Source organism: Gallus gallus, chromosome Z (genome assembly GCF_016699485.2).
Source record: "Gallus gallus isolate bGalGal1 chromosome Z, bGalGal1.mat.broiler.GRCg7b, whole genome shotgun sequence".
In the NCBI taxonomy this organism is placed as follows: Eukaryota; Metazoa; Chordata; class Aves; order Galliformes; family Phasianidae; genus Gallus; species Gallus gallus.
Genome location: NC_052572.1, coordinates 46,598,425 through 46,626,227, shown reverse-complemented (window position 1 = coordinate 46,626,227; position 27,803 = coordinate 46,598,425). Strand labels below are relative to the sequence as shown.

The window sequence follows — 27,803 nt, the reverse complement described above, 5'->3', positions numbered from 1 at the left end:
GAGTGTTTATGCAGTTTATTATTTCCTGCTTAGAAAATAGGGTTGCATTTATTTCCTTCTCACCAAGTTATACAGTGCAAAACAGCAATGTCTTGGAAAAACTAGCAATTGAAATTGTCCTCAAATTGCTGTGACTTTGTTCTAGCTGTTAGACTTGTAAGTATGGCTTTTTGGTCATAAGCAGGAAGAGATAAGTCAGACAATGGTTTTTCCATTTTTATTAATTAGATATAATTTCAGGAATGGCTTTGTATTGTCAACAGTTTTCTTACTGATGACTAGACATTTAAAATTGATTTCACAATTTTTCTCTTTAAGCAGATGCAGCATATGAGATCTGCTGTTCTGGTGAAGATTCGCTGCAGGAACATGTAGAGGGGCACTCTGTGGCATGCAATGGCAATTACAAATTTGCTTTCTCATCTAGGGCTTTCTTGAGTTTCAAGTTTGACCACAATGCCATAATGAAATGTTTCGACCTCTGACAGCAAATCTTTTACGAACAAAGTTCAGACTTGCCTGTTGCAATTGAGGGGGTTTCTTATCTAAGCCTTACTCTTTCTCAGGAGTTTTTTAATTATTGTTGTTGAATTTTTGTTGTTGTTCATTTGTATTTAAATGCAATGCAGGGACTGACTGGTGGTTTGGAAGGGCTTGTTCTCTTTGCAGTATCAGAGTGGCATAGTCGAGTGTTGCACTTTAAATGCAGTATAGCCTTTGTCCACAGAAGTACCTTTCCAACCCTCAGTTCCTAGCCGTGCGTTAGAGGGCATTCTTTTTCCTCAATTTTTTTTAACTTGTGTTTTTTTTTTCAGATTGTCATTGACATTGACTCTTCCTTTGTACTGCTGGAGTACACCAGCTTGTTAGACTTCTAACTGCTCTGATGTAAATTATTGGACTCGTTAGTCGTTATTTTATAGTGCATTGCAATATTACGGCAGCGGCAATGAAACTGGTTCTCAGAGGACTCCTCTGTCTGTCCTGGTAATTTTGAAACCGGAAGTTGCACATTTCAGACCTTGCCTCAGCCTATTATCCTTTCTTTCCTGATTGTTTGCCAGCCGTATCTTCCCTCCTTCACACTGAAAACGAACTTCCATTGGCTGGCAATCAGTAATACATGGGTCAAATTATAGCAATTTGACTTCTCAGGTATCTACTCTGCCACCGTTTCTGGCAAGGATACGCAGAGTAGGTAGAACTTAGCCATTCAGAGTGTCTAATTTCAACTCCTACCCAGCTAGGAACAGCATATAAAAAGAAGTTTAAAAGTTCTGTGTTATCTCAGTTGTAGCTGCTTTCAAAAAAAGAAAAGCTCAGACTTGCTTGTGGGAGGTTTCTTGTGTAGAATTTATATTGAATGTAAATAAGCCTCTACATCTTGCCAGGAGGAAAGAAGGTGCATGGATAATAGAATCATTGTGTAACACTAAATGACTTAATCAGGCTTGCAATAACTATTCTAAGGATGTCCAGTATTGTATTCCATGCTGTTGTCGTCAGTTCTTTCCTTTAGTTTATGCTCTGTATATGTATATATATATACATATATATAGTAGTATTGAATTGCACTTGCAGTTTGCATTTTAATGATGTAGCCTCAGTCATTTTCAGCTACAACACTTCCTTAGTAAAAATATCAAATGTACAAAGAAAAAAAAAAAGCAGTAACAGTTGAGGTGATGAACTGTTAAGTGTTAAATCACCTTAATGATTCATATTAGTGATTTGAACACGAGCTTTGCAGCTGAGAGAAACACACTGAACTTACTTGATAGAGTAGCTTGTGTTATCAGGCATATTGTCCCATATTTAAGAATGGAGTTCTATCTAAAGTTAAGATGTGTGATCAGTAACTTTGACGCTGAATGAACTAGGCCCTCCTCTCTCATTCAAAGCGTATGCACATGCACTGAGTCTTTATGCAACTCATGTGGCATCCAAAAACACAATCCTTGTCTTCCTTTAACTACCCTGCTTCATTTATTACCTAGTGTTTTTCCTCAGAAATAGCTTTAGAATCTGGCTTGTTTTATCAACAGGTGATTTGGGATTCTAATGCTCTAACACTTTTGGCAACAGGAATCGTGGATTTTTCTATCAGATAGCAGGAGAAACAGACTACAGCATTTCTTCCTTCTGGAGGACAAGAGTCCTTAGGGCCTTGTTTTTCAAGACCAAATCATGAAATAACTCAATCTAGCTTTGTCTCACCTTGTTTTAAAAATAAATAAATAAATCCAAAGGCTGTTTAAAAAAAAAAAAAAAAAGTTGATAAGTACAGTAAATGAAAAGGTGGGATAATGCTGGAGGAGATTACTCAGCTTCAGGTAAAAGTAATCCTTAGTTACGTCTCTAGTGCAAGTAGTTGATTTCCCAGCAAAAGTGCCTTTACTCATGGTGAGGCAGAAGTTTGTATTCATATCTGGAGGCTGCTGCTGCTGCCTGTAGGGTTAGCAAGACTCTCCTGGGGCATGATTCAGTATCAGGCTGTGGAAATCTGTAAAATGTAGGTTGATATTTAAAAAAAAAGAAGTTATATTTCATGTAGTGCTCTGTGAAATAAGGGGAATGTTGATGAAACCGCGAACTTGGAACTTCTGTCGCAGACAGAGGAAGTCTTTAAAATGAAGCGTGTCCTATGAACAGGAGTTGCTGGGTGCTTTCTCTTCACTGGATCATTTTTTTTGTTCCTAGTGAAAGCCTGGCTCAGCGTAAGAGAGACAGATTGCTTCATTAAGCAGCCCAAAGTGGGGCTTATACACGTTAATGATTTTAGTAAATCTAGCCTTAATGTGAGTTGCAAATAAATGTGATAAATATGCAATAACTTTTACTTCTTTGTATAAGGGTACTGTTCCTTGTAGTAGTATTGCTTTCTGCTTCCTAAGTAAGGTTGCTAAAACAACGTGAGTGTGGCGGCATGTGACCTATTCTATGGTTTCCATCATGCCCTGCACTGTGAGCATTTTGGACTGTTTACTATTAGTTCACGTGCTTATTTCACCATCATTTTATAGTGAAATATATTTCCAAGTTTAGAACTATACAGTTTACATTCTTTTCTGTAAAACAGCGAAGAAATAACAAGCGAGAGATTTTAATTCAGTTTTTATTTTTGGGAGCTGGACACAGGGAAATAAGTAACTGCATGTCAGACTTAAGAGGTGACGTCAGGATGCTTGTTAGAACAAGCCAGAATGTTCCCCTAGAAGGGGCCAGTCTATCAGTTGTGCAGAATGCCTTGAAGACTGACTGAAGAGTGATTTTTACCAAATTGAATTAAGGATGCTCTGTGCTGTTGCGTTAACTTCAGCTCCTTGATGTACATGCATAATTCTGAAAATACCTGTGTCCTGCATAGTTTGAAGTCAGGAAATGGTGGTATTGAGAAAAGGGGATATAGCTTTATTTACTGCACAATCAAAGCTTTTTAATTTTTTTTTTTACACAATTTAATTTTAGACCAAACCTGCGTAAGTAGTTTGTAACATAATTTTGGGCCTAGTTCTTTTACCAGGCTTCTGTGCTGTGCTCCAACCTTCCAGATCTAGCTTAGTGAATTGAGAACAATGCTGATAATGTTTTTCCTTCACCTACGTGTGGCTGTTGTTTACGTAACAGTTGCATTTATAAGCAAGACAGACTTTGAGTCTGGCTATTCTATTCTAATAGACTTGCTCTCACACTGAACATTTTTTCCAGCTCTTTGCGTTTATTGATTTGCAGTGTATAGCAGCACTCATACCATTCTAGTATGACAAGCAAGAGTCTGCATTAGGAATCCAAGCTCTAATGTCCTGTGGTACAGATGGCACTGCTATCCGTAGGTGACTGGCTTCCCAGTTGTTGGGAAGCCCGTTAATTCTTAATTACTTTCTTTTTTTAAAAGAAATTTTAAGCACCAAGTTTTTTCAGAGATAAAATCGCGTGCCTTCATCTTTTAAGTTAGAAAGTTACACTCTGAGAACTGATAGAATGGCCTCTCTTGTTGATTTAAAAGCAGATTATTCACAGAAAGTTGAGCTTGCACTATAACTGTTGAAGAATCTGGTGCTTGCGTGTTAATTCATACGAATTTCAGTTTGCTTGTGTTATTAAAATATTTCAGCTTTTGAAGCAATCAAAATAATTTATGTGGAAAATTTCTACAAACTGAAGGTGCTTTTATAGTAAATTAGGCTTGGAAATGTCACTACTCTTGCACAGCAGATCTTTTTCTAATGTGTTTATAGTTATAGTCTAGTTGAAGAATGAAAGAAATAGGTGAAGTACGAGTATCGGCACTGCTCTTAATACTGTACGTATGCACTGATAGATGCAGTAGGATTTGTGCTGTGTGTGTGCATTTAACTGTTTCAAGTAGGTTGTGAACTTACAAGCAAGAAGATGTAGCAATTACATTGGCCATGCTCAAGATCAAATTACTTGGATTAGTAGGAGTACATTAAAATCTAATGCTTGGGTTCTAACCTATCTTTTAATGAAAAGTGTTAGGTTAAACTAGACCAACTTACAGATTCCACTTTACTGGAACACTTATCTTTTAAATAGCTCTCAGCTGTGGAATACTTCTGGGAAGAAAATGTATCTTCAGTTCATCTTTCAATGTTGGGAGAAAGGGAGAAACAAGTATACTTTTTTTTTTTTCCCCCACAGGGTACAAAATGTTTAAAATTTAGTAGGTCCACCCTGAATTTTATGGAAAATACTTGATCAGAAGAACTAAGTTGCAATTTGTTTGCATTATGGGTTATACTTCAGCGCCCTGAAGAAAGATAACTACAGCCCATGGAGTTCTGATTTTATAACAAGCATCCACAGCTTTTTTAAGAGTACAGCACCTACAAACTCCGTTCTCTACAACACACTTTTCACTGATAAAAGTTTACTTGCAAGTTTTTTTGTTTTTTTGTTTAAAGCATGTTTGAGTAAAATTATTAAACTAGGGAGACAAACCATTTATTCTTACTGTTTGGGTACATACTTCTGTTATACAGCAAAAGTTTGTAAAATTGCATGATTTAAGAGCTCTCAGCAAATAATTCTCAAGCCTATACTTAACACAGGATCTTTAAGGAACTTTGCCATGTCTGCTTGGCACTGCAGAATGTGGAAGCAGTACTTCAGCCCTGAGGAGCAGTCCATACAGGTGTGCAAGAAACTTGAACATGTGGAAAACAACAACAACAAGAAGCAACAAAAAACAAAGACAAACAAAAAAACCCCACAAGAATTAAAAAAAAACAAAAAGCAACAACAAAAACCGAGAAGAAAACAGACCGCACAGAGGAAGTTGGGGGTTCATTCATTCATTTATTCATTCATTCTGGTTTAATGCTGAATCCCTGTACCTGCTGTGGGACATGGGCTGACTCAGATATTGCTGCCTGAAGAAGACTTTTGTGTGCAGTGTTGCATGCCTTGCAGCAAAATAGAGAGCCCGTGTTTTATTCTGTGGCTCATGCATGATGGTTTATGTCTTCCTCCTGTAAGCTCAAGAACTTAGCTGTTTTCCTCACTGGTATGGAAGTGGCATATCAGTGCTAAGTAGAAAGTACTTACAGCTAGTTGTGGGTTGAACCTATGTAAAGTTACAGATTTTATTCAACTTCCATGATGTTATCTTGAAGAGGGTTTGTATTGGCCAGCTCTTTGATTTTAGCAAATAAAATCTGTAACTATCTGTAACATCGGTTGTACTGATGATTGTGACTTTAGTTGTTATTCATGGATGTAGAAACTGAAGCACACAATTTAAAAAGCAATGACTAAATTGACATTTTCTTCCATAATGTAATTTCTCTCTAAAATTAAACGACTTTATGTACAATCTTACTGAAGTATAAGAATTACTGATTAGAGTGAAATGTAAAGCCTGTGCTGCTAGTACTGCTTATCCTTTCACTGTAGAATGTTTAATATTGCCTTAAACCAGCGAGCAACACAGGTAATGTCTGTGCCAGTAAAAACAACAGTAGCATTTTCAGAGCCAGTCATAAAGGTGGATGAGGGGTCCACTGAACACAACGGGAAGAAAAACTTCTTTTATTGTTAGACTAACCAAGGGGAATATGTGATGTTCAGTCACTTTTTTTTCTTTTTTAAGTATTTAGGAGAGAACAAACTTTTTGGTCCGTATAATTATTTGTTATTAAAGCAACTGAATGTGCAGAATATGCCCTTCCATTTGTGCTGTGCTCCCTGGAGCTGAAAGGGGTGTGTGGTAAGCACCTGTGTTCCTCTCTGGCACTCCTGGCAGCGTCACACCTCAATGACTTCTCTCAGGGAAGGTGACTGTGGTGTCCCTTAGCAGAACCGGGGCAGTAAGATGACATGGCAGGGTAAAGCAACCCCAAGGAAAAGAAACAGCTTTAGAAATTTATTCAGAATATAAGAACATTTGTAAAATAAGTATTATAAATGTCTCTGTATAAATAAATGCAGGTTTTTTTTTTTTTTTACAGTTCTATATCAAATAAACACAAAATAGCTATTTTACAGCAGCTAGGAGACTAAAAACCAGCAACACAGAGCTAATTCAGCGAGGTGAAAAGATTCTAATATTACAATGTATAGTACAGTATTAAATGAGGTTTTAAATGAGAAACTTCTAATAAAAACAGCAGAACAATACTGGCATTAATGCAATGTTAGTCATGTGTGCTTTGCGATAACTAACAGTACATTCAAGCTGGTGAAGATTTATATGCTTAGAAAACAAAGTACTTTTTTTTCTGAACACAAAGAAATAAAAAGTTCCATGCACTCCAGCGATTTAGAAAAATAAGACACCCTAAGATTAATTAATGAGTGAACAACATATGTGGTTCCTGCCAAGAGAAACTAATTTTCTTGCTTTGTTAATGTATTAATTCCACAATGAGTGTTAGGTGAGTTAAGTGTTAGGTCACTCAAGGTGATTTGTGTCAGTGATAAAGTACTTGTCCGTACACTGGCGTGCTACCAGTTCACTTACATAAAGGGAACTTGTTTCTCGGTACTTAGTTGCAATATTGGTGCCATTTAAATCAGAGATGCTGGTTTCCACAATACCAGTAAACCCTTCCCTGTGTTCCCACTGGCCTACTGTAGAATGCTGGCAAGCAGCTGATGGCTTAGGGAAAGTAACTTTTGTTTTGGCAAATTACAGCTGCTGCAGGGGCTGTCTGATACCAGTCTTGCTGTGCTACCTAAGAGTCCTGTGGAGAGAAAAGGAATGTGGCTTATATATAGTTAATGATTTATAATTCATTTTAGAACACTTATAGAGCACTGTTGGGAGGGAAGATACATAGTACATGTAGTAAGACAACATTCAGTTTGTGCAGAACCAGCACATCATTGGGCCTTTAGGAAGACTGCAAGGAACACTGCAACGTTCTCTGCTTCCTAATGTACATCTTTCCTATAACGACAGGTTCAAATGCTTTAAGCTTTATTGCATTACATGAACTTAATGGCTTCTAAAGCTACCAAGGAATAGAAAAATAGGGCATGAGGAAAGCCCGTGTAAGAGTATTGTCCAACTACCTTAAGTGAAAGGTTTATTTCACTCTGACAATTTGAGATGACCTTACAGTAGATGGGTGTTCTAGATCCAAGACGACAGAACTGTAAATGCCATAGGAAAGGATCGGCTGTGTGCTTTTTATTTCTTCAGACACAAGTGTGGTCAGCTACCACTGAACCACAGTGAAAACAAAAAGCACCGTTGACAAGAAACTTGTTGATCAAGGAAAACCAGAGCAACAATATTTATTCCCTCAATAGTGTGGCTTCAAAAATATCCATTTGCATTATAAATTAAGAAGTACAATTAGCTTGACAGAGAGGACTGATGTAACCCAACCCCAGGGCATCACTACCTACAACTCGGTTTTGAAATCAGCACTGTTCTAATGTGCCGCTGCAATCAACCACTTAGGGTGCTGGCTTTGTTGCTGATCTATCACATTCTGGAGAAGTATGAAATAATAATTAGTACCCTAAGGAAAGAAGAAAATGGCAGCCACTGTAGAATAGAATAGAAATTACCTTCAGCATGCTTTAGGAGTTCGCCAGGTATGTTTGTCAGTAAGTAAAACAGAGATGCCAGTAATGAAATCAGAGAACACAAACTGCTCCAGATTCAGTTGAAATCAACACTGAACAACAGTGCTGTATTCTGAACACAAACGCTCACACCTGTAAGCCTAGGCCACTACTAGATAAAACCAGTCCTCTAAAAATACTTTGAGCTAGAAATTGTAGGACTGAATGAGAGAAGTTTTTGTAATTCTACACAGAGTAGAACGTGAGGTGCAACGCAACACGTAAAACAACAATGATGGACAACTCCTGAAGTCTGATTTACTGGAGAGAGCTGAGCTTGAAAAATGGAAAGTACAAGAGTAACAGCAACAGGCTTACAGTGTTAATGTTTGGCCAAACAAAAAACAAATGTAAACACGGAAATTGTCTTCTATGCTCAGTCAAGAAAAAACAAATTCCCTCTAAAATGGGAACTAGGGCAGTCTCCCATCTTTGTTAAGAAATCAACCCGATCCCCATGCTCCACTTAACACAATAGGGCAATTTCTCTCAATTAATTCACATGAAAATGCACTAACAGGATGTGGCTTAAACGAAAGAATAGTAAAACTAACAAAAGTTAACCTACAAAGCTCTATGAAGACCTCGTTCACATTCTGTTTGTGGCTGTACATCCATACACCTACACATTTATAGTTTCGTGTATATGTATTCAAAATGAAACAGGTACATTTCTACTAAGTACCTTTTTTGGTTAAAAGAATTAAAAGATGTCATTCTACCTCATGACGAAAGATACACTGAAATCTCTATAGGTGACAAAGACTGTCTAGCCTCTTATGGAAAATCTTGGCTATAATGTACTGACAAGAAAACTCAACTTTCACAAATTAGTTGCAAATAAACACCGTGCAATGTAAATAAATACCAGGTGATGGCTTGTGATCTCTGAACCAACCTTGGCACAGGCTGTCTGACACAGTAAAACGTAGAGCCTTTAGTCCTCTTACAGACTCCTATGAAATAAACCATCCTCTGAAGAGATGCAGCTTGTTTTAAAAACTGTTTCATCCCCTCCCCAAATCAGAAGCAGCCTTCCTGTCTTACCGGCGCTGTTAGTTAACAGTACTGCTACTGTGGAGCACAAAGCAAACAAGCCTATGAGCGCCCTGAACTGCAGCCATCTGTTTAGATGGCGTAACCATCTGAACGTGTCTTGAGTACAGCCGTGTGCAGAGGGACTCGGGAATCAGAAGAACTCAGAATACCTCCAACCTGCCCAAATTAAAACCTATCAACGTGACGTATTTTCCTGCGTGATACCATCACCCATAGGACATAAAATGGAAGAGAACCTGTATGAGTAAAGACATAATGACACAGACAACGTACATAATTATAGCATGATAATTCAGGCACTGCCACTTTACATTATTAAACAGTCCTTAGTTAATGCTTAGATTATCCCCATAACTCCTGGCTGGACAGCTGAGATCTGAGAGATGGTGTTGAACTGTGCCTGTGTTGATAGGTCAGACCTCAGCACTGAAGCAACCTAAAAGCCAGCCTCCAAAATAAAGAAATTTATGATGGCACGAAGATCTTTCCAAGAGATGCACTTAAAGTGAAGTTTCATTTGTGTGCGGTCTAGAGTTCTCTTCTTCTAGTAAAGCTATTCTTTGTTTGAGCATCCTGACTTGTGTTTCATGTCTCTCCACCATGGCCATCATTTGTGATTCCAGTTTCTTCAGCTTATTTTGATGCTTTTTCTTTGCTTTTTCATATGCTGCTACCAAGTTGCTGTTAGAAACACAAGGCAATACAAAGTCATTCAAAAAAGCCTGCTCACAGCAAGTGCAAAAAAATACCCCCAACCAAAAACAGAACACGTTTTTTTAGGGCCCTCAAAAACTCAGTCCCTCTTCCTGAAATTTACTGGAGCTTTAAAACTCATTTGATCTACAGCTCATTGATCTGAAGATGAATCGGTGCTAACCACTGTACCTTCTTTGGACAAGTACACATCCTTACCAGTAAACCAGTTACTCAAAAATATGTAAACGTGGTTCAATATATAAAGAAGAGCTGGTATTCTAAATATGAGATTAAATATTACTGTACTAAAACATTAAACATGTAATGCTTCACGATTCTCTCGTGGCCGGAGTCTTGATTACAAAAGTCCAACAATGAGTAAACAGTTGCATTTGAAAATTAACACGAGAGTTTTGTGCTAATTTGTCAGCTGCTAAATATCTTCTATATAGATATCTTTTACATATCCACCTGGTTCGCAGGAGAGCTTGAGGCGGGTGCTGTTCCTCACCACAAGGGCTTTCTCTCCTTACTGTCGCATATTAATGAAAATTACACTGTCAATAGTAGGTTCCCTGCAGGAAAGGCAGTTCACCCACACGTACTGACCCAGCAATAAATTTGAAGTGCCATTACTGAAGCTGGTTTGTTAGAGAGGCTGGAGCCAGAGAAAAGGAGAAATTTAAACAAAATAACAGATTCGGAAGTCTGATTAAATGGAGAGACTTAGGTTTTTGTTTGTTTTAAATAAAATTGCACTTCCTAGTAACTCAGTTACCATTAACCTGTTCCCTCCACTCTGTTTTTATCTATGTAGTTTTCAGCATCCTAGCTAGGAGGTTTTATCCACACCTAACCTTCAGAATTCAACTTGTGTGAATGCAAGGATCCAGAAATGGTCATGACAACACGGTGAGGATTACGGTACATTACTAAAACAAAGCAAAACAAACAAACAAACAAATCAGTGGTGCATCCATCTGCTGGGAGGTCCTTTACCTGTTTGCCCTTTTCAGGTCATTAACAAATTCAGCGGACTGCTGATGTCTGATTTCACTGCTTTTTGTGAGCCTCTCCAAAGCACTCACCAGCTCCTGCACTCTAGTTTTCAGTTTCTTCTCTCTGTATTGGAAGAAAAGGAAGGAGAAAACTGTTTCTGTTTTCAAAACAGAAATAACACCTGAACTTGCAAAAGCACGAATGGTAATCAAGTTTCTTCCTAAGTCGTGTTTACAGGTAAAAATATTTAATATAACTTAACTCAGACAATGAAGTAAGTCATTCTTATGTTAAGCTTTTCCAAAAACTGACTTTATAAAATTCACTGTTTTAGAACACAGGCTCAGAGGCACAGCAAACAAAAAGGAGAAGAAACCTCTGTGGTGGGTCACTGCCCTGTATGTACCAAATCACGCCCACAAGTAGTCACAATGTGTTTTGTAAGGGTGCCTGGAACACGTCAACTTGTACGTCTTGATTTGGGTAACAAACTATAAAGAGAAATCAAGCATCATGATGATCACATCGTAAGAATTTTGATTAACAAGAGCTTACCAGAATTGCCCTTAAGCTAGATTTACTACCCGAATCTGTATTTAGAAATGACCACAGATGGAGAGCAATGTCACTTGATTTCAGTTAAGGCCTCCAATGTACCCCAGTGATCTAAACTACAGTGTGAATTACAGTAGATCAGTGGGTTCCTTAGGAGCCAGCAAGTCCAGTTCACATAGCAGTGAGAAGAAGATAAGAACAAGAGAGAGGAGAACAGACAGAAAAGGTCAAGCAAAAGAAATACAAAAGAATGATCACAGGAATTCTTTTCTATCGGTAACTCTTTCAAATAAACCTCAATAGTGAGATTTAAAATACCAGTGCAATATAATTACTAATACTTAAAATAGCTACAAATTACTAACCGAAAACTAATTACAAGAGGTGTGCCAAAATGGGAGTAAGGTATCTTATCAAATCTCTAAGAGCAAAAGAAAAGTGGATAATACAGAAGTTCTAGGGCGGATTTCAGCTGGCTCTCAGAAGGACCTCGTGGTGAGGGGGCAGGTGGTGGCAGGGCCTCCTCAGGGCAGCTCCCAGCAGCCTGCATGCACAAGGCTTTCCCTCTTCACCCCAGTTGTTGGTGCAGAGACTAGGGGACCCTTCTCTGGAACTCATGGCACAGGCAGTTCAGAGAGGAAACAATGGAGTGGAGGGGGGAGGGGGGGAAGGCAATAATGCTATGAAGTTGGGCTACACTGGGACAAAAGAGAGATTTTGTAATGCCAAACCTTACATTTGCACTTATAGAGGTATGTGCCTCTGCTTTACGTCCTTGAAGCACTCTGCAATGATTTGGTTTTCTTCCTTTTCCTTGCAGCGTGGCTATGCCAGTAAGCTGCACTCCCTCTAAATAAAGCCACCAGACGGGCTGCAGGAGCCATGTAGGAGTGAGCACTCCTCGCACACCACAGCAGCTGGGCACCACCCCCACAGCGCTCACGGGGCAGCTGCCCAGCTGCAGCGGGGAAGCCGTGTGCCTGCAGGCACCGCACGGCTGGAGCGCAGTTCTGGGAGAGAACGCTGAAGCCAGGGCAGAACGTGAAGCCTGATAGCTGGGCAAAACCCCGTCCTGAACTGAAATGAACACTCCCTTGCACACAGGAAGACAGCCACTTCTCCACACTGAAGTTACCCTGTCGGAACACCGAGAAATTTTCTCTAGGAGAGCCGGACATGTGTTTATAACCCGACGTGTTGTGAAGGCCTCCTGCAGGCCGCACAGAAGCTGTTCGCCCGCTCCCTGCCTGCAGTGCCCGTGCTGTCCCGGCTGTGGCAGCATTGTACAACTAGACAACAGCCGGACACGGCAGCACATGGCACACTGCCGCCTCCGTCTGCCTCAGCAACAGAACAGCTTTCAAAGCGACCGGGGAAATATTCCAACACGCTGCAGATGCTGACGCACCGGCCAGGTTAAAAAGAGGCCTTGTGATGAGGAACCGTCAATACTCCTTACACGTCCTTTCACTGAAGTACTGCACTCTACTTTCGAATTACTCAGTCTATTTTCCTTAGGGGTTAAAAGCTCACCACCTCCCACCCCAAATACAGTTTTTATTCCTTTATGCTCCTTTTTTAGCTAATGGAATGCCTCAGCGCAGTGTACTTTTGCAATCTGTTTTCTGCAAAGAAAACAGGAACTAAACTGGTTTTTACACGCAGATGAAGAGAAATGAGAAACCCATTACGGGTCATATGTGCCAGCCAATATGTGCACACTGCTTTAGGAACCGCATCATGTGGGGCTGCAGATGGTGTGAATTAGGTGTCCATCAGCTCCGGTGAACTCAGAAAGGGGCCGTGGGGAAGGCTCAGTAGCACAGCGTCCTGCACTGTGGCGAGGCATGGAAAAACATCTGCAGTGTTTGGGGAGAGAAAAACTGAAATTCCTATCTATCCGGTCAATGCAACGATATGTGGGAGAAAAGGAACAGCTGTGAAAACACCGTGTACAGTCCCACGGGAAGGAACCCTGCAGAGCCACAACACATAGCAGCCCAGATCCCTGACACACCCGGGGTAACAAAAGCCACGTGGAAAGGAACTCAATGGGGAAGGCTTGGAGGAACTTTTCGCACACAACGAAGTTTGGCTGCTAAGGTGACTGTTACCTGGTAAAACCATTGCCAGATTTTGCACCCATGCCTTCCAACCAATCACGCTGTCTGAACTCAGTTAAAGCATCAAGAGATTACTTCTTTTAAATCTGTCCTGCAACACCTTTGCCTACTGCTTGGCCAAGACACAGTGAGCAGAGTGCTAACACCCTGGGCCCCTGTGAGCTGCTTACACAACTCCCAGATGCCAGCTCCGAGTCCCCGACATATACAGGTAACAAAGTGTAACACTACAAATCTGGGTGCACCAAAGGTCGATTTATACCACTAGGACACATGCATTCTCTAATGTGTAATGACAAGATCCAGACAGATCTGTTGCCTTGCTTTATGTTGAGGTCAGTGGAAGAGCAGGCATTGGCAAGTATTCTCCCATGCTCATAATGCTTAATCTCCTGATTTCTAACGCTCATTAGATCTGCTTAGACAAAGAACTATCCTCATTTGTGTCTTTCCAGAACTTATTCTTTAGTCTGGCAGCAAACACAAGTGACAGCGGAATCTGAGGTGCTCTCTGCATTCCTTTGAAGCATTATGGAACTAGCTGTCTTCTTGAGATCTCCACAACCACTTCCCTTTCCTGAATGCTACTGCAAACCAGCATGATCATAGAATCTTAGAACTCTTTGAGTCGGAAGGGACCCCTAAAGTTTATCTAATCCAACTCTTCTGGAATGAACATCCACATCTTGACCTGGGTTCTCAGAGGCCCATCCAGCCTGACCTTGAATCTCACCAGGGATGGAGCATCTACCACCTCTCTTGGTAACCAGTTCCAGTGCCTCAACACCCTTACTGTAAAAAAATTCTTCCTTATATCCTGTCGAAATCTCTCCTTTTTAAGTTTGAAACCATCTTCCTATGACACAACAGACCCTGCAGAAGAAGAGCCTGTCCACTTATTTCTTGCAGCCCCCCCTTTAGATACTGAAACAGTGCTCTCAGGTCACCCTGGAGCCTTCTCTTCTCCAGGCTGAACAGTCCCAGCTCTCTCAGCCTGTCCTTGTAGGAGAGGTGTTCCATCCCTTGGATCATTTTTGTGGCCCCTCTGGACACATTCCAGAAGGTCCATGTCTCTTCTGTACTGAAGACCTTATGTCTGGATGACCCTAGGTGAGTCCCACCAGTGCAGAGTAGAGGGGTAGGATCACCTCCCTTGCCCTGCTGGCTGTGCTTCTTTTCATGCTGTCCAGGATGCGGTTGCCTTTCTGAGCTGTGAGGGCACACTGCTGGCTCATGTCCAGCTTGCTATCCACGAGTACCCCCAGGTCTTTTCTTGGAAGGGCTGTGCTCTGTGATCTGAAGAATCAGCCACTACTGGCTTAATAAAACAGGATATTTTAAAACAATAGTCCTAGCCATACACGGCCAGGATGAGAAAGTGTCAAAACTGCAAACCAGGTGTGGAGATGCATTTCTTACCACCACATGGACATCCTGTTAGGGGCTGTCTTACAGTTGTGGCATGGCCTTCTACTGTCTGCGTCTAGACAAGAGCCTAGTGGAGAAGCCTGCATGCCAAGCTCACACTGCTGTCCTACCCCTGGGCTGTGGTACAGAAAAGAATGAAGCCTCAGAAAGCAGTTCTGTGTTTTTTGACGGAAAGAGAGCAGAGGCAAACATTTTTAGGTGATCACTACTGTTATGGTCCCCCAACTCACAACTCAACTGGACTGCGGAAGTCAGCACAGCTTTTCTCTCACCAGTTCCTCTTCCAATTAGCTACTGCAGCTAGAATGGCAGAAAACACAGCCACAGAACCTCATGGGCACACAGAAAATGAGTGCGTGTTCCCAGAAAAGGGAACAAGCTACTGATCTGAAAGTACAGTTCACTTCCAGCACAGGGACTCTATGCTGCAGGGCAATTAGAAAATCAGCTGGGGATTCCCTTGACTACAGTTTCCAAGAAAAAGTTCAGAATAGTGTATTTGGAGGCCTAGAGCCTATTCTGACATCCACTAAAACAGTACATCCAACAGAATGTAGAAGACGCTGGTAACAAAGGCTTTCGTTTTTTATTTTCACACTCAAAACATTCAGAGGGCAGTTGCTAAGCAGTTTTCAAGATCTTTTTGTTTCAGACTTACGGGATGGTTTTAGTAGAAAAGCAAGCTGATGGGGCTGAGCATTTCATCTGGTTTCAAGGCTACCGCTGCACAGAAGGTGGAATCCTGCCAGAGCCATACAGGAAATTATATAACATAGGGTACATTTCTGAAGTTTCTGTCAATTTGGCCTCCATACAACACCACGTTTGGCCCAGAATAATGTAAGTGAGGTCTTCAGCACCTTCTATCTTCTCTCCTGTCTAGGATTTTTGAGGCATGTTCAGATTTGTATGCCAGAAATCTTCCTAGGCAAATTCTTCCGCCCTTACTCATCTCATGCAGAATTCCCATATGTCACAAACAGAAAGCTACTCTTCCCTGGCATTTGAAGAGCTGATCCTTCTGCTTGGAATGCCCCCAGCTAACTACCCTCTGGTGAAAGCATAAGCTATAGCTTCTTTGCCCTGGGGTCAAGAGAACCTTCAGCTCTTGCCAAATCTGGGGTGAGAGAGGAACAACAAGCTCTCTCCAGATCAGGAGGTAAAAACAGGGCTGAGGAGTTGGGAGCCTCTGGGAGCTTTTTAACCAACATCTCACCATCCAAAGGAGCATCTTTTTCCCAACCAGGAAGCACTGCTGCTACAAAGCAGAGTCCTTCAAATTGGGCCTGAGTCAGCTGGGCACCCTGGGTTCCAGTACAGCCTTTGCCCCTGTGCACACGTACAACAAACTCTAGGCAGCAGCTGGGCAGTGGGCTCTGGGAAAAAAGGGCCCCAGGGCTCCTGAGCACGGGTGCCCACACTGCCTGACTATGCACTGGGGCTTGCTGAAGCGAGGGGAACACCACAGAACAGGAGACCCATGCCTCCTATTTCCTGTGAGGAGCTCTTAGCTCCTTTCCCGATATCCTGGCACTCTGTCATTTCCTTCTGCCATCTCCAGGTCCAGCTGAACAGGGTGTCATGCAATTATTTTTTCTAGGCATTCAACTCCTCTTTCCCCAGGAGGTCACAGACAGACATTGAAAAGGAATGCAGATAAATTCCCCTTTCATTAGCAGTTTAAACTAAAATCTTATGTCAGTCTTGCATGCAGAATTCCCAGGCCAATTCCCAAGCACGCCTGCCTCACTGGTTTGAAACGGCCTGCTGCAGAAACCAGCTAATACATAACAGATTTTATATATATATTTTTTAAGAAGCACCAGACAGCCCTACTCAAATGCTAAAGGATTGTTAAAATAGCCCTCCCAAAATGCTGCATCTTCCTGGTTCACCTCCTTGGGCATTGGTAGATGTGAGAATACCAGCACTGACTGCTACCCACACAGAAGTATCCTTTTCTGACCACAAAGAAGATGGTGAATGCTTTAAAATGGCACTGCTTTTTTGATGCTTTTTTGTCAAGCACCTTGAGTAGGTCTCTAAATTCAGCCTGCACCACAGGCACGTGTTAAACAGGTAACCCTGAGATGATCCTGGAAATAGACCAGCAGCTGGACAGGAGAGAAGGCCCCGGGGAAGCTGTGACAATTGTGATAACCTACCTGGTGATAAGGAGAACTACTTATTCCACATGAACAAATCATACAAATTATAGTTACCTGCAATGCATGTAGCAAAAATAACTACCTAAGGCGCAGCTGATACAAGCCTGAGCCTTGTATCACTGTGAGTCATTTTCCTCACAAGAACCCTCTCAGCTGAGCAATCCAGGGGAATTTCCACAGGGATGCCATGCCCTCCAAACCCTTCAGGCAGCCAAGGGAAACCACAACTGAAGACTGCTGTCACAAAATATCAGAGATCCCTGAAATTTGCGATGACTGCAATCCACGTCGGAGTTCTGTATCCCCCCATTTTATGGACAAGACAGCAAGAGATCAGGAATAAGCAAGTATAAAATACCTGGCAAAAAGCACCAGATAAGGCACAGATGATACTGAAAAACTTCTCAGTAGTTCATTCATGACAAACTGCCCCCCACTCCTCCAGTTTTCTCAACTGTATGTTCACTCTGCCAACCAAGAAGAAAGGATTTTCCTGACTCAATACTAATTTCCAATCTGAATTATTACAATATGATGTGCTTCCAGCCTTCCTCTTTTCACTTCCAAGAAGTGGCCTTACTAATAGTCAAGATATGCCTGAATTTAAAAGACCTGCTACTGGATCCAACCATCAAGAAAATAGGGGTGGCCCTTGGAAACATGCCAAGTTAAGATGCAGTCACATGAAGTCTGTGAAAGTTTATAACAGAGGCTTGTCTCTTGATCTAATTTTGACAGGTATGATGCTAGGATACAGTCACTGCCATGCTTTGGCACAGCTTTCTGTTGAAATGGTTGCACTCCAAAACAAGAAGGCTGGCAAAGGACAGAGTTGTGGTCTTCACGCGGCATAAGGACCGAAGACTACGAAGAACCACCACTGCGTTTCAGTAAACCAGACAGAAGCTACTATAATAAGACACAATTCTATATCCTACTTGATATACCTACTAGAACAGGCGTGTTCAATCCACAGCCTCTGGGCCACATGTGGCCTGGCACAGCTATCACTGTGGCCTTGCCTCCCTGAGTGGCCTAGCCCCAGGAGCGCACCCACCGCTCAGCAACAGCCAAACATCAGCACGCTATTAACAATGTCTGAGCTGAAAACAGGGCACAAAGAGGGCACAGTGCAGTGCCAGCTCAAGTTGTGGCAAGTAACGTTACACATTTTGATTCACTGGCTAAACACAGCCCTGTGAAGAGCAAAAAATATGCAGCCTCTATTTGCATTCTGATAAAGAAATTTGAGAATAGGCTTCAAGACTGCAAAAAATCATTGGTTTTTTTTTGGAACATTTACAAGCCCATTTTCAGTTGATGTACACTTTACCTGGGAATTTTCAAATGAACTGTACAGAGTTGCAATCAGACATTCAACTCAACTCAAAAATCTGTCCACGTTTCTTTACTTTTATAAGCCCACTCTTACCAGAGGAAAACCATTCGTCCCTTCACAATCACATCTTACTTGTGTCATCGCTTTTTGGCAGTGCATACGTTTGTGAACAACTATCTTCAAGGATGTAGTACAGGAGGGGTAAAATCTCATCAAAAATCTTGACTAACACCTCGAGACCTCGCTGAGAATTGCAGCCACTGCCATCAAACCAGTGTCATACATTAGTTTCACAAAAATAGGGGCACATATCCCACTAGTTCTGTGTTTTTGTTGCTCTTTTTAAATAAAAAAAATATTAGAATAAGTTTAGTTACTTATTACAAATAAGTAACACGAACTATATTATGTATTTTATGAAGGATGCTCTGAAAACAATGCCTCCTATTTTATTATACTGGCACACAACACTAGAAGCAGTTGTTGGTGGTGTGGCAGTAGAGGTTGAACCGTCCCAACAGTATTCCATTACATGTTGCTGCCAGGTGACAGATGGCAGCAGAGGAGAACTCTGACAAAACAGCATCTGAGATAGAAGTGCTGATGAAGCAAACTGAATTCCTCCATGCAGAAAAAAAATGGTACCCACTGACATTCACTGACACTTGTGGACATTTCTGGAGAACAGAGGATGTGAGCAGTGGGTGGTCTGTTTCAGCAGTGGTGACAGCAACAGTGGGTCTCCCTGCTGCAGATGTTTGTGAACGTGGCATACAGGCTCTTGTTCAACACTGGCAAAAATGCATGGCAAATGGTGTCTATGTTGAAAAATAGCATTCTGAGATCTTGCTCTATCAAATAGCATTATTGTGCCATTTAATGAGCTGTAGTTCCATGGAAACATAGGAGGCATTACTTTTGGAGTGACCTTTTTATATGTGCCCCAAGACAATTCCTATTCACTCAATGCACCCCTGGCAAGCTGAGAGGTTAGACACCCATGACTTAGAGTTTTTAATTCCAGACAGGCAGTATGATAGCTCTGTGCAATGCTTCTGTTAAGACAAAAATACTGTTTGGCAGTCCCTCTGATTACCACCCTTTTGCCTCTGTGTGGGGACTTTCCAGTAAGTAGCATCACTTAGCAGCTTTTCTGGGTTCAGAAGTCATCAAGAGGCAGAAAATAAATCACTTCTTTGTTGTATTGCCAAGTGCTAAGTCATCCCTTGTGTGGTAGATACTGAATGAAACATGTCTAGACTGACAAAACTCATGCGACTCTGCACACATAGCACTTAGAGATCATTCTTTTCTACCAACCCATTATCCAGGTGAGCTCTGAAAGCTCAGCACGCTTTGTCCGCCATGACAGTTACCATTCTTCCTGCCCAAAATACCCTATTGCTTACAAAGGACCCTTTAAATACATACACAAAATACGGAAAACTCAGAAAAGAAAAAAAAAAAACAACATTGAGGCTATAGACCTCAACAGTTAGAGCCCTTCGTCCAAGTGGAGAGGAAGATTTTTCAGTCTTGCCAACTTGGCCATTTTTCATAGAATGAACAAACTCAGTTGATAAATAAATAATAAACAAATCCATTACATCAACCTTGTTATCACCCTGCTAAAACAATAAAACTGGCCTCTGGCAAACACTTAAGTGTCAGTGCCAGGCCATTGGGCTGCTGGGAATACATTTTTGCTCTCTCAAGAATAAAGTATGTCTTGCCAACAAGTTTGTTTATGGATGTGTCAAATTCAAGAGAATGGTACTAATCCATCATACCATTAAGAAAGGAGAAAAAGAAAATTGCTAAAGATTGGTACAAAGTATTTACACTTGCCTACCCTGGAACATTTCTCTTAGCCAGCCATCCGAATCTGGAACACCTCTAACTTTGTAAGCTAGGTTTACCTTTACAACATGGAATTTGCAGGTAACTTTTATTTCTACCGGTTATGTAGTGGTCATGGATAACAAAACCCATTTCTGCAGAAAGCCCCTAAGATGGGTTTTAATGCTAAAACACTGCTAAGGAAAACCCTGAGGCGATCAGTACAAATATGTTATGAAACAGTAAACGACAAATTGCTCCTGCCTTCAATTTCTTCTTACTGGCACCAACACTGGAAACTCAGGGAGCTTCATGACACATTGCTGCATTCCAGATTTAAGAAAAAAATCCGCATCTGCAGAGAGAAGATAGGCTACTTCCGCAGATAAGGCTGCTGTACTGCAAAGCTCTTTGCTGACTTAGAACATCCAAATGCTTCCAAACTACCCCAAAATCGAAAGGATGATTGCATCCTGCTGTTTTATTTGGGTTTCAGTCTACTTCAATTAACTCAGAAGAACCTGACAGTTCCTCATCAACAAAGAATGGGAAAGCAGCAGCTGGTGGTGGTGGTGGGGGAACTGCCACAGCTTTTGTCTCTGTAAAGACAGGATGGGAAGAGGGGTAGCAAGCAGGGCTGCTGATTGTCAGAATCAGGTTGCTGATTCCCTCTCAAACAGAAAGAACCAAAGGCAAATGTATTTTTGAACCACATCAAGTTTGAGTCTCCTACCCTTGCAGCTGCTGGCTGTCCCATTCTGTGTTGCAGCAGCACTTGTGTAGAGGAGAATACACTTCGATTACTTTTAAAGCTCCTTTGTGGATCCATGATGGTATAATTTTCATCGTTGTAGCTGAAGCTCCATCTATCCCAGTACCCCAGCTAAGAATTGCTGGTATTTTTTTTTTTAGCACAGCTTTTACTAAGCAAGTTTCAGTATGCTTTCTCCACATGCTAGACAGACCTTCTACTAACTTTCAGACAAAAGACTTCAGGATAAGAAGACAAAAGAACTCAGGAAGACTCAACCATCACACTGTTTTGGGAAAAATATATGCTGTCCACACAGTCCATAGTAACAATGCTTGAGCCCCACTGGCAGTAGCAATCACATTTAGTACAGCCGTATTTCCATTACACAGAGAGCTTTCACTCCAGAATTTATGTACAGTTTAATCGGATTATTTTTCTTACCCATTTCTGCCTGACAAACTGTACTCGGTAGGCTCCTGGCTAGAAATCCATGCTAATCAACTTAAAGCATAGTAGATAAACCAATTCTTTTTTTCTCTGTGTTGTCAGCAAACCACATGTCATGACTTTACTCAAGTCTCCACTAACTCAGGTCACTGGTATCTTCTCAAAATCCAAGAAATAACAGGAACAGGAAAAAGTCACAGTCTGAATGAAGACAGAAGATGCTAGTGGAGCTGCTCACTGGACTAGTATGAAGTGTGAGTGACATGGGGAGGCCAGGGCTCCAAGCAATGACTATGTAAATGAGTTTGCTGACGGGTTTTTATCTGCCCACATGCAAGTGACAGTTTACATTATTTTAATCACAGAACGTTGTTCCCAGCATCAAACCAACTAAACATTTAGCTACTGCCAGATCATTAAGTCAATGGTAGGAAATGTATTGATTTTGCAGCGTAATGATCTTACATGTTTACCTAGTGTCTTTCAGGTGTAATTCTCCCTAATGCACATCACAAGCAATGTGATGTAATCCTGAAGTACTTCAGGATTGAAACACCAAAGCTGCCAGAGAAGACATTCCACCATTTAATGGGGTGCAAAAATCAGAAAAGCGAAGTACACTCTTTCCAGTCAGAATTCCCAGTAGCATTCTGGACAGGTTCAAAATACAATCATCTAGTTAGATACTGTATACCTCTATCTTACAAAAAGTAGAAGTACTCAAACAACCACTTAAACAGTGGATGTACTTATCATAGAGTTCACCACATACCTGAAAATGGTGACAATGGCTGCACAAACAAGCACCTAGTTAATGTGTAACTGCAAGCTTTGGATAAAACCTGGCTGCTCATAAAAGCGGCTTGTCACAACATCAATTTTCTCTTTCTTTGGAAAGCTAATGTTTCACACAACAATGTTCTTTGTAATCAAATTGTAGCTCCACTTACATACTCAGGAGGCAAATGCAGCATCTGAGTAATGAAAATCACTACAGTTTCCACTTCTGTAACTCATACCCAAGTTCTAACCTGCAAACACCCTTCTCAGCTAAAGATCAGAATTCAAATCCATTATTACAGGCTTTCTGCATACCCGCAAGCAAATTATGTCACTGCTTTGTGTTTCATGTTCTTGCTTGAAAACAGAACAAACTTCCTGACACTTCAAGCACTTAAGGATAAAGTTCAGCACAGAACCAGGAGCAGATGATGGGATGCTATGCTGAGGCAGTGAGCAGCAGGAGAAAAGTGCCACCAGCAGCAGGAGGGCTGCAGGATGCACCGGTAGTTCTGCAGCCATGAGGGCTGGTAAACAGTCCTGCATGAAGAAAGGAGAGAAGCTCTGCCCCATCTGGTGCTCATTGAGGGGCCTGGTGCAGCACAGCTGAGCAGGACAGCTCTACTCCAACTGTGCTGCAGATCTGGCACTGCAACAAAGGGACGGGCACATGTGGGCGCTGGGACCATCATGCTGCTTGCCTGGAAATGCAGAGCAGAGAAGGCAAGGTGGGCTGGCCAGCTAGCTGTGCATTCCTCTTCCTCAGCCCCACTGCAAACCTTCTCTCTGCAGAAGTACCCACACGGATGCTCTTTGCTCTGAGTAAGCAAAGCGATTGCCAGTGGATGAACAGGGACATTAGAAAACCAAAACAGAAGAGGTTCAAAATGAGTCACATCCCACAGTCCTGGAAAATTGTGGTAAATGACTTTCCACAGAAACATGCCTAGGATACAATCAAGTTTATCAAATTGAGCTCAAATGCAGTGTGTACATGAAATCCCATGAAGGGAGCATAGTGGTTCTGCTCAATACATGTTTGCAGGTCTTAAATGTGGGAGTCAAAGAGACATGGCCAAACTCTTTTCAGTGGTCTGTGGGGAAAGGACAAGGGGAAACAACAATAAACTTGAGCGTAGGAAGCTCCACACCAATGTGTGAAAGACCTTCTTCACAGTGAGGCTAATGGAGCACTGGAACAGGCTGCCCAGGGAGATAGTGCAATCCCCACTGGATATATTCAAGACCCATCTGGACACCTACTAGCGCAGCCTGTTTTGGCAGGGGGTTGGACTCAATGATCTCTAGGTCCCTTCCAACCCCTACAATTCTGTGATTCTGTGAATGGAGCTGAGCACCATTGACTTTTATCACAGAGCCATAGAATGACATGGGTTGAAAAGGACCAAAATGATCATCTAGTTTCAACACCCCCCCTGCCAAGGGCAGGGTCGCCAACCAGCAGACCAGGCTGCCCAGAGCCACATCCAGCCTGGCTTTGAAAGCCTCCAGGGATGAGGCATCCACAACCTCCCTGGACAACTTGTTCCAGTGTGTCAGCAACCTCTGATGAAAAAATTCCTCCTATTATCTAACATAAACCTCCCCTGCCTCAGTTTAAAACCATTCCCCATTGTTCTATTGCTATCCACCCTCGTAAACAGCCATTCCCCTCCTGTTCATGTGCTCCCTTCAAGTATTGGAAGGCCACACTGAGCCTTCTCTTCTCCAAGCTAAACAATCCCAGTTCCCTCAACCTTTTTTCATATGAGAGGTGCTCCAGCCTTCTGATCATCTTAATGGCCATTCTCTGGACCTGTTCCAAAACCTTAATGCCCTTCTTGTACTGGGGGCCCCAGGCCTGGACACAGTGCACCAGATGGGGCCTCACAAGAACTGAGTAGAGGGGCACAATCACCTCCCTCTCCCTGCTGGCCACCCCTTTTTTAATGCAGCCCAGAACATTTGGCCTCCTGGGCTGCAGGAGCACACTGCTGGCTCATGTCCAGCTTCTTGTCTACCAAGACACCCAAGTCCTTCTCCACAGGGCTGCTCCCAAGGAGATCTTCGCCCAGTCTGTATAAACACCTGAGATTGCACCGGCCCAAGTACAACACCTTGCACTTGGCCTTGTGGAACCTCACTAGGTTCACATGGGCCCACTTCTCCAGCCTGTCCAGTTCCCTCTGGATGGCTTCCCTTCCCTCCAATGTAGGGAAGTTCTTAACTTATCGAGTTAAGAACAAGAGCAAAGGAGAAGGAAAGATGAGAAGAACTTTGATCCTTCTCTTTCTCACAGGTGAAGTCTGTAATCAATCCTAAAAACATTTGAAGGTAAGAGTATGGGCTTGGAACTAAATGTTCCCTTAGACCTACAAAACAAGTCACATTTCTTGTGAAGGAAGCCGCTTACCGCCTGAGTGCATTTGTAAGTTCAGCTGTCAGTTCGCTTTCATTGTATGGTCTCAGCTCTGCTAGTGTTAACGGTGTTGCGGTGCCATCGCTGCATTCCTGAGAAATGAGTCAAGATCATATTTGAAGTTACTGTCTTAGTGAGGGAACTCTGAAAACTTCTTTCACAGCTACTTTTGAAATGGTGGTGAAATAAACATCGCAGTGTTATGAAAACACAGCGGTGCATAAATATATCAAGAAATAGACTTGCTAATTAACACCACACACACTCTTCTAAATGATTCTTAAACCACTACACAATTCTAGTATAGCATGTGTAACTGCCAATGCATTGTATTATTTCTTTTAATCACACTTGAATCAAGTAATTCTTATGATGCTTTGCCCAATTAAGTGGGCAAATGCTTTACACAAGTAAGGAAACAGCTATGCACTACCTCCAGATTTTGTTTCAAAACACACTACTGAGTTTTTTTGTGGACACAAAAATTTTTCTAGGTATCGCTACTTCTTCATGCAAATTATTAATGTTAATGCAGAAATTTGTTTCTTTAATATACTAAACGGAAAAAAATGTCTCAGTTCTCAAATCATTACAGACTGATTTGCAAAAAGAGACTGCCATTTCAATGCTCTAATTGCTTCAAAGGAATGGTATCTAATTTTTCCTGGTTAGCGTTTGGGGAGGACGTAGTGTTTTGCTCTCTCTTCCACTGTAAGTTTCCAGTAAGTGGCAACAATCAAGACATAACCATATTCAACCAGAATAGCCTGTGAAGAATGGCTTTGTTGTAATACTCCTTAAAAAGACAAAGTTATTTTTGTCCAGGCTTAACAGTAAATCTGCAAAGCGTTCAGAAATAACAGCACATACAGAACCACCTAATAATCAGAGAATACAGAAAGGACACAAACATACTGACAAAAGCAGAATGATTAACATGCTAAAGATTACTGTAGAGAAGTGGAAAACACAACAAATAATATTTGTGCTGACTTTAGAACTTATTTTGACTCCTGACCTTTCCCAGTTTATCTTTGCTTCCACTGCTGGTTGAGCTGAGAGATCTCATTCTTTGCTCTTTTTGCTCTTCCACTTCAGACTTCAAGTGCTCAATATGGACAAGGTAAGCCTGTTCCTGGGCCTCTCGAGTGCTCAGCTTCAATTCCAATGCTTTCTTCTCTTTTTCCAGTAGGTAAAGTTGTGCCTTGAGCTCTGCCATCTCCTCCTGTTGAAGAAACATTATCCGAATGCTGACTGATATATACGTCCCTGAATGGGACTATATATCAAAAAGAAGATTAAACCGAACAAAGCATTCACTCGTGTGCTTTTTCCATGAAGAACACTATCAGCATCCAGAAGGCTTTTTAAGACAGCACATTCTCTTTGTCAGGAAGGCCACTATGTGTTACAAGTGAGTATCACAAGACACGCCATCCCCTCTCAGACATAACTAAGAGGCAACAGTTCAGATATTGTGATGCCTGGAGTACTGGCTATCTCAGAAGGTCACCAGATGCTGAAATTTTTTCAGTTCTACTTTGTCCTTCATGTTCCTTCATGTCATCCTTCCTAAACACAGGAGTATCTGAGATCCTCATCAAACAGCACCCTAAATGCCAGCTTCCAATTTCTTATCAATACATACAAATTACAGTTGGTTCATCTCATTGCAATGGAATATACTTGAAGGACTAGGGCAGCAAACACAGATCACCTATTCCTGCCTTACACCCAGCCTCCGTAGTACAAGTAGTCAACAAGGGGAACTAAGTATGGCATCACCAGATATCTATTTTTAATTTTCCTCCTCTAAATGGCCAGAATCCTAACTATTCACAACTGGAGGGTCACAAAGCTGCAGTTTTAAAAATTCTTTCATAAATATGATTCACAGAAGGTAGATAATGGTACCTCATAGAATAAAGTCCAATTCTGAAAGCTAGTTCACATACAAATGATCTACCATTCTGATAGGTCTGTCAATCATAGTAACACAAAAGTTTTGTGGGGACAGCCTCTCTACTCGAACGTCCACTCTGGCAGTGGCTGGGCAGAAGCATATGAACAAAGCATGAGTGAGCAGGGTTGAATGAGTTCTAGCACTCGCTCTTAACATCCCACAACTTGCAATTGATGGGGTACCTTAAACCAGAAGTCCCTTTGTGTTTAATGACTATTTGGAAAAGTTTATCCCATGGAATGTCCAGTCATTTTGAACTCATGAAAATCCAGTACCCACAAAATACTTATAAAAATAATCCTAAAATATACACACAAAATCACACCACCTGATACACAAAACACCTCGAAAACAACAACGAAGAAGTTGGAACCACATTCTCATTATTAAAACATGGCAAGCTCTACTTGCCCTCACATGTATTTACAAGCTGAGTTCATGCACCAGTTTCTTTACTGAAGTTCTGAACAAATTTGTTCACTTTGTAAATATTTCAGAAAGAAAGTCAATTGTTGGATAACCAGCTAAAAACAAATCACTACTTTTTATATTAAAAAAATATTCTTGTGACTAGAATATCTGAGGTGCCATTTCTTACTCTTCAAAAATACTTCTTGGTATGACATTTGTTATTAGCAAAAATTAAATAAACAATGCTGGAACATATTCAGACTAATCTTCTCTGAATAAGAGAATTTATGTTCCTAACAAAAATTTATTGTCTGGATTAAGTGTAGGCCAGTGCATACAGGTATAGTACACTTACAGAGAGCATACTGTAAGCAAAGTAATTTTAGACTTTTTCAGAAATATAAACCATGCAAAAATAAAATGGGCATCCTAAAACTTCTCAGGCTTGGAAAAGTTTGCATGAGCTTTAAAATCATCCATTTTTTTGTTTGTTTATGGATTGAAATTTAGAAGCACAATCAGTTTTACTTTATGTGATTTGCAGAAATTTAGCTGTTAGGCAAACTTAACGTTAATTTCCCTGTCAATAGCAAAAAGTGTAAATAACTGATAAATGATGAGGCAAGTTAGTTACAGGAACTAAAATGGATCTTCTAACTGTATGTGCTTAGCATCTTAATCCTCTATTTCTGAAGCCATTAATCTACTTAGCCTGGTTAGTGAAGG

The 27,803-nt window shown here is 41.3% G+C and overlaps 2 protein-coding genes across 7 annotated transcripts in view; one reads left to right on the top strand and one right to left on the bottom strand.

Moving 5' to 3' along the window:
• Positions 1-5,694, top strand: part of DCP2 (decapping mRNA 2) — a 29,938-nt gene extending 24,244 nt beyond the window's left edge. For both annotated transcript variants that reach the window (XM_004949274.5, XM_004949272.5), the window contains one exon: positions 322-5,694. In XM_004949274.5, coding sequence (XP_004949331.1) covers positions 322-485 — 164 coding nt within the window. In that variant the 3' untranslated portion in view covers positions 486-5,694. The remainder of the gene's footprint in view (positions 1-321) is intronic.
• A 678-nt stretch (positions 5,695-6,372) lies between these two features.
• MCC (mutated in colorectal cancers) overlaps positions 6,373-27,803 on the bottom strand; it is a 199,242-nt gene continuing 177,811 nt past the window's right edge. For all 5 annotated transcript variants that reach the window (XM_413971.8, XM_040655698.2, XM_046905991.1 and 2 more), the window contains 4 exons: positions 25,722-25,928; positions 24,698-24,795; positions 10,852-10,974; positions 6,373-9,837 (listed from right to left, as the gene is read on the bottom strand). In XM_413971.8, coding sequence (XP_413971.5) covers positions 9,657-9,837; positions 10,852-10,974; positions 24,698-24,795; positions 25,722-25,928 — 609 coding nt within the window. In that variant the 3' untranslated portion in view covers positions 6,373-9,656. The remainder of the gene's footprint in view (positions 9,838-10,851; positions 10,975-24,697; positions 24,796-25,721; positions 25,929-27,803) is intronic.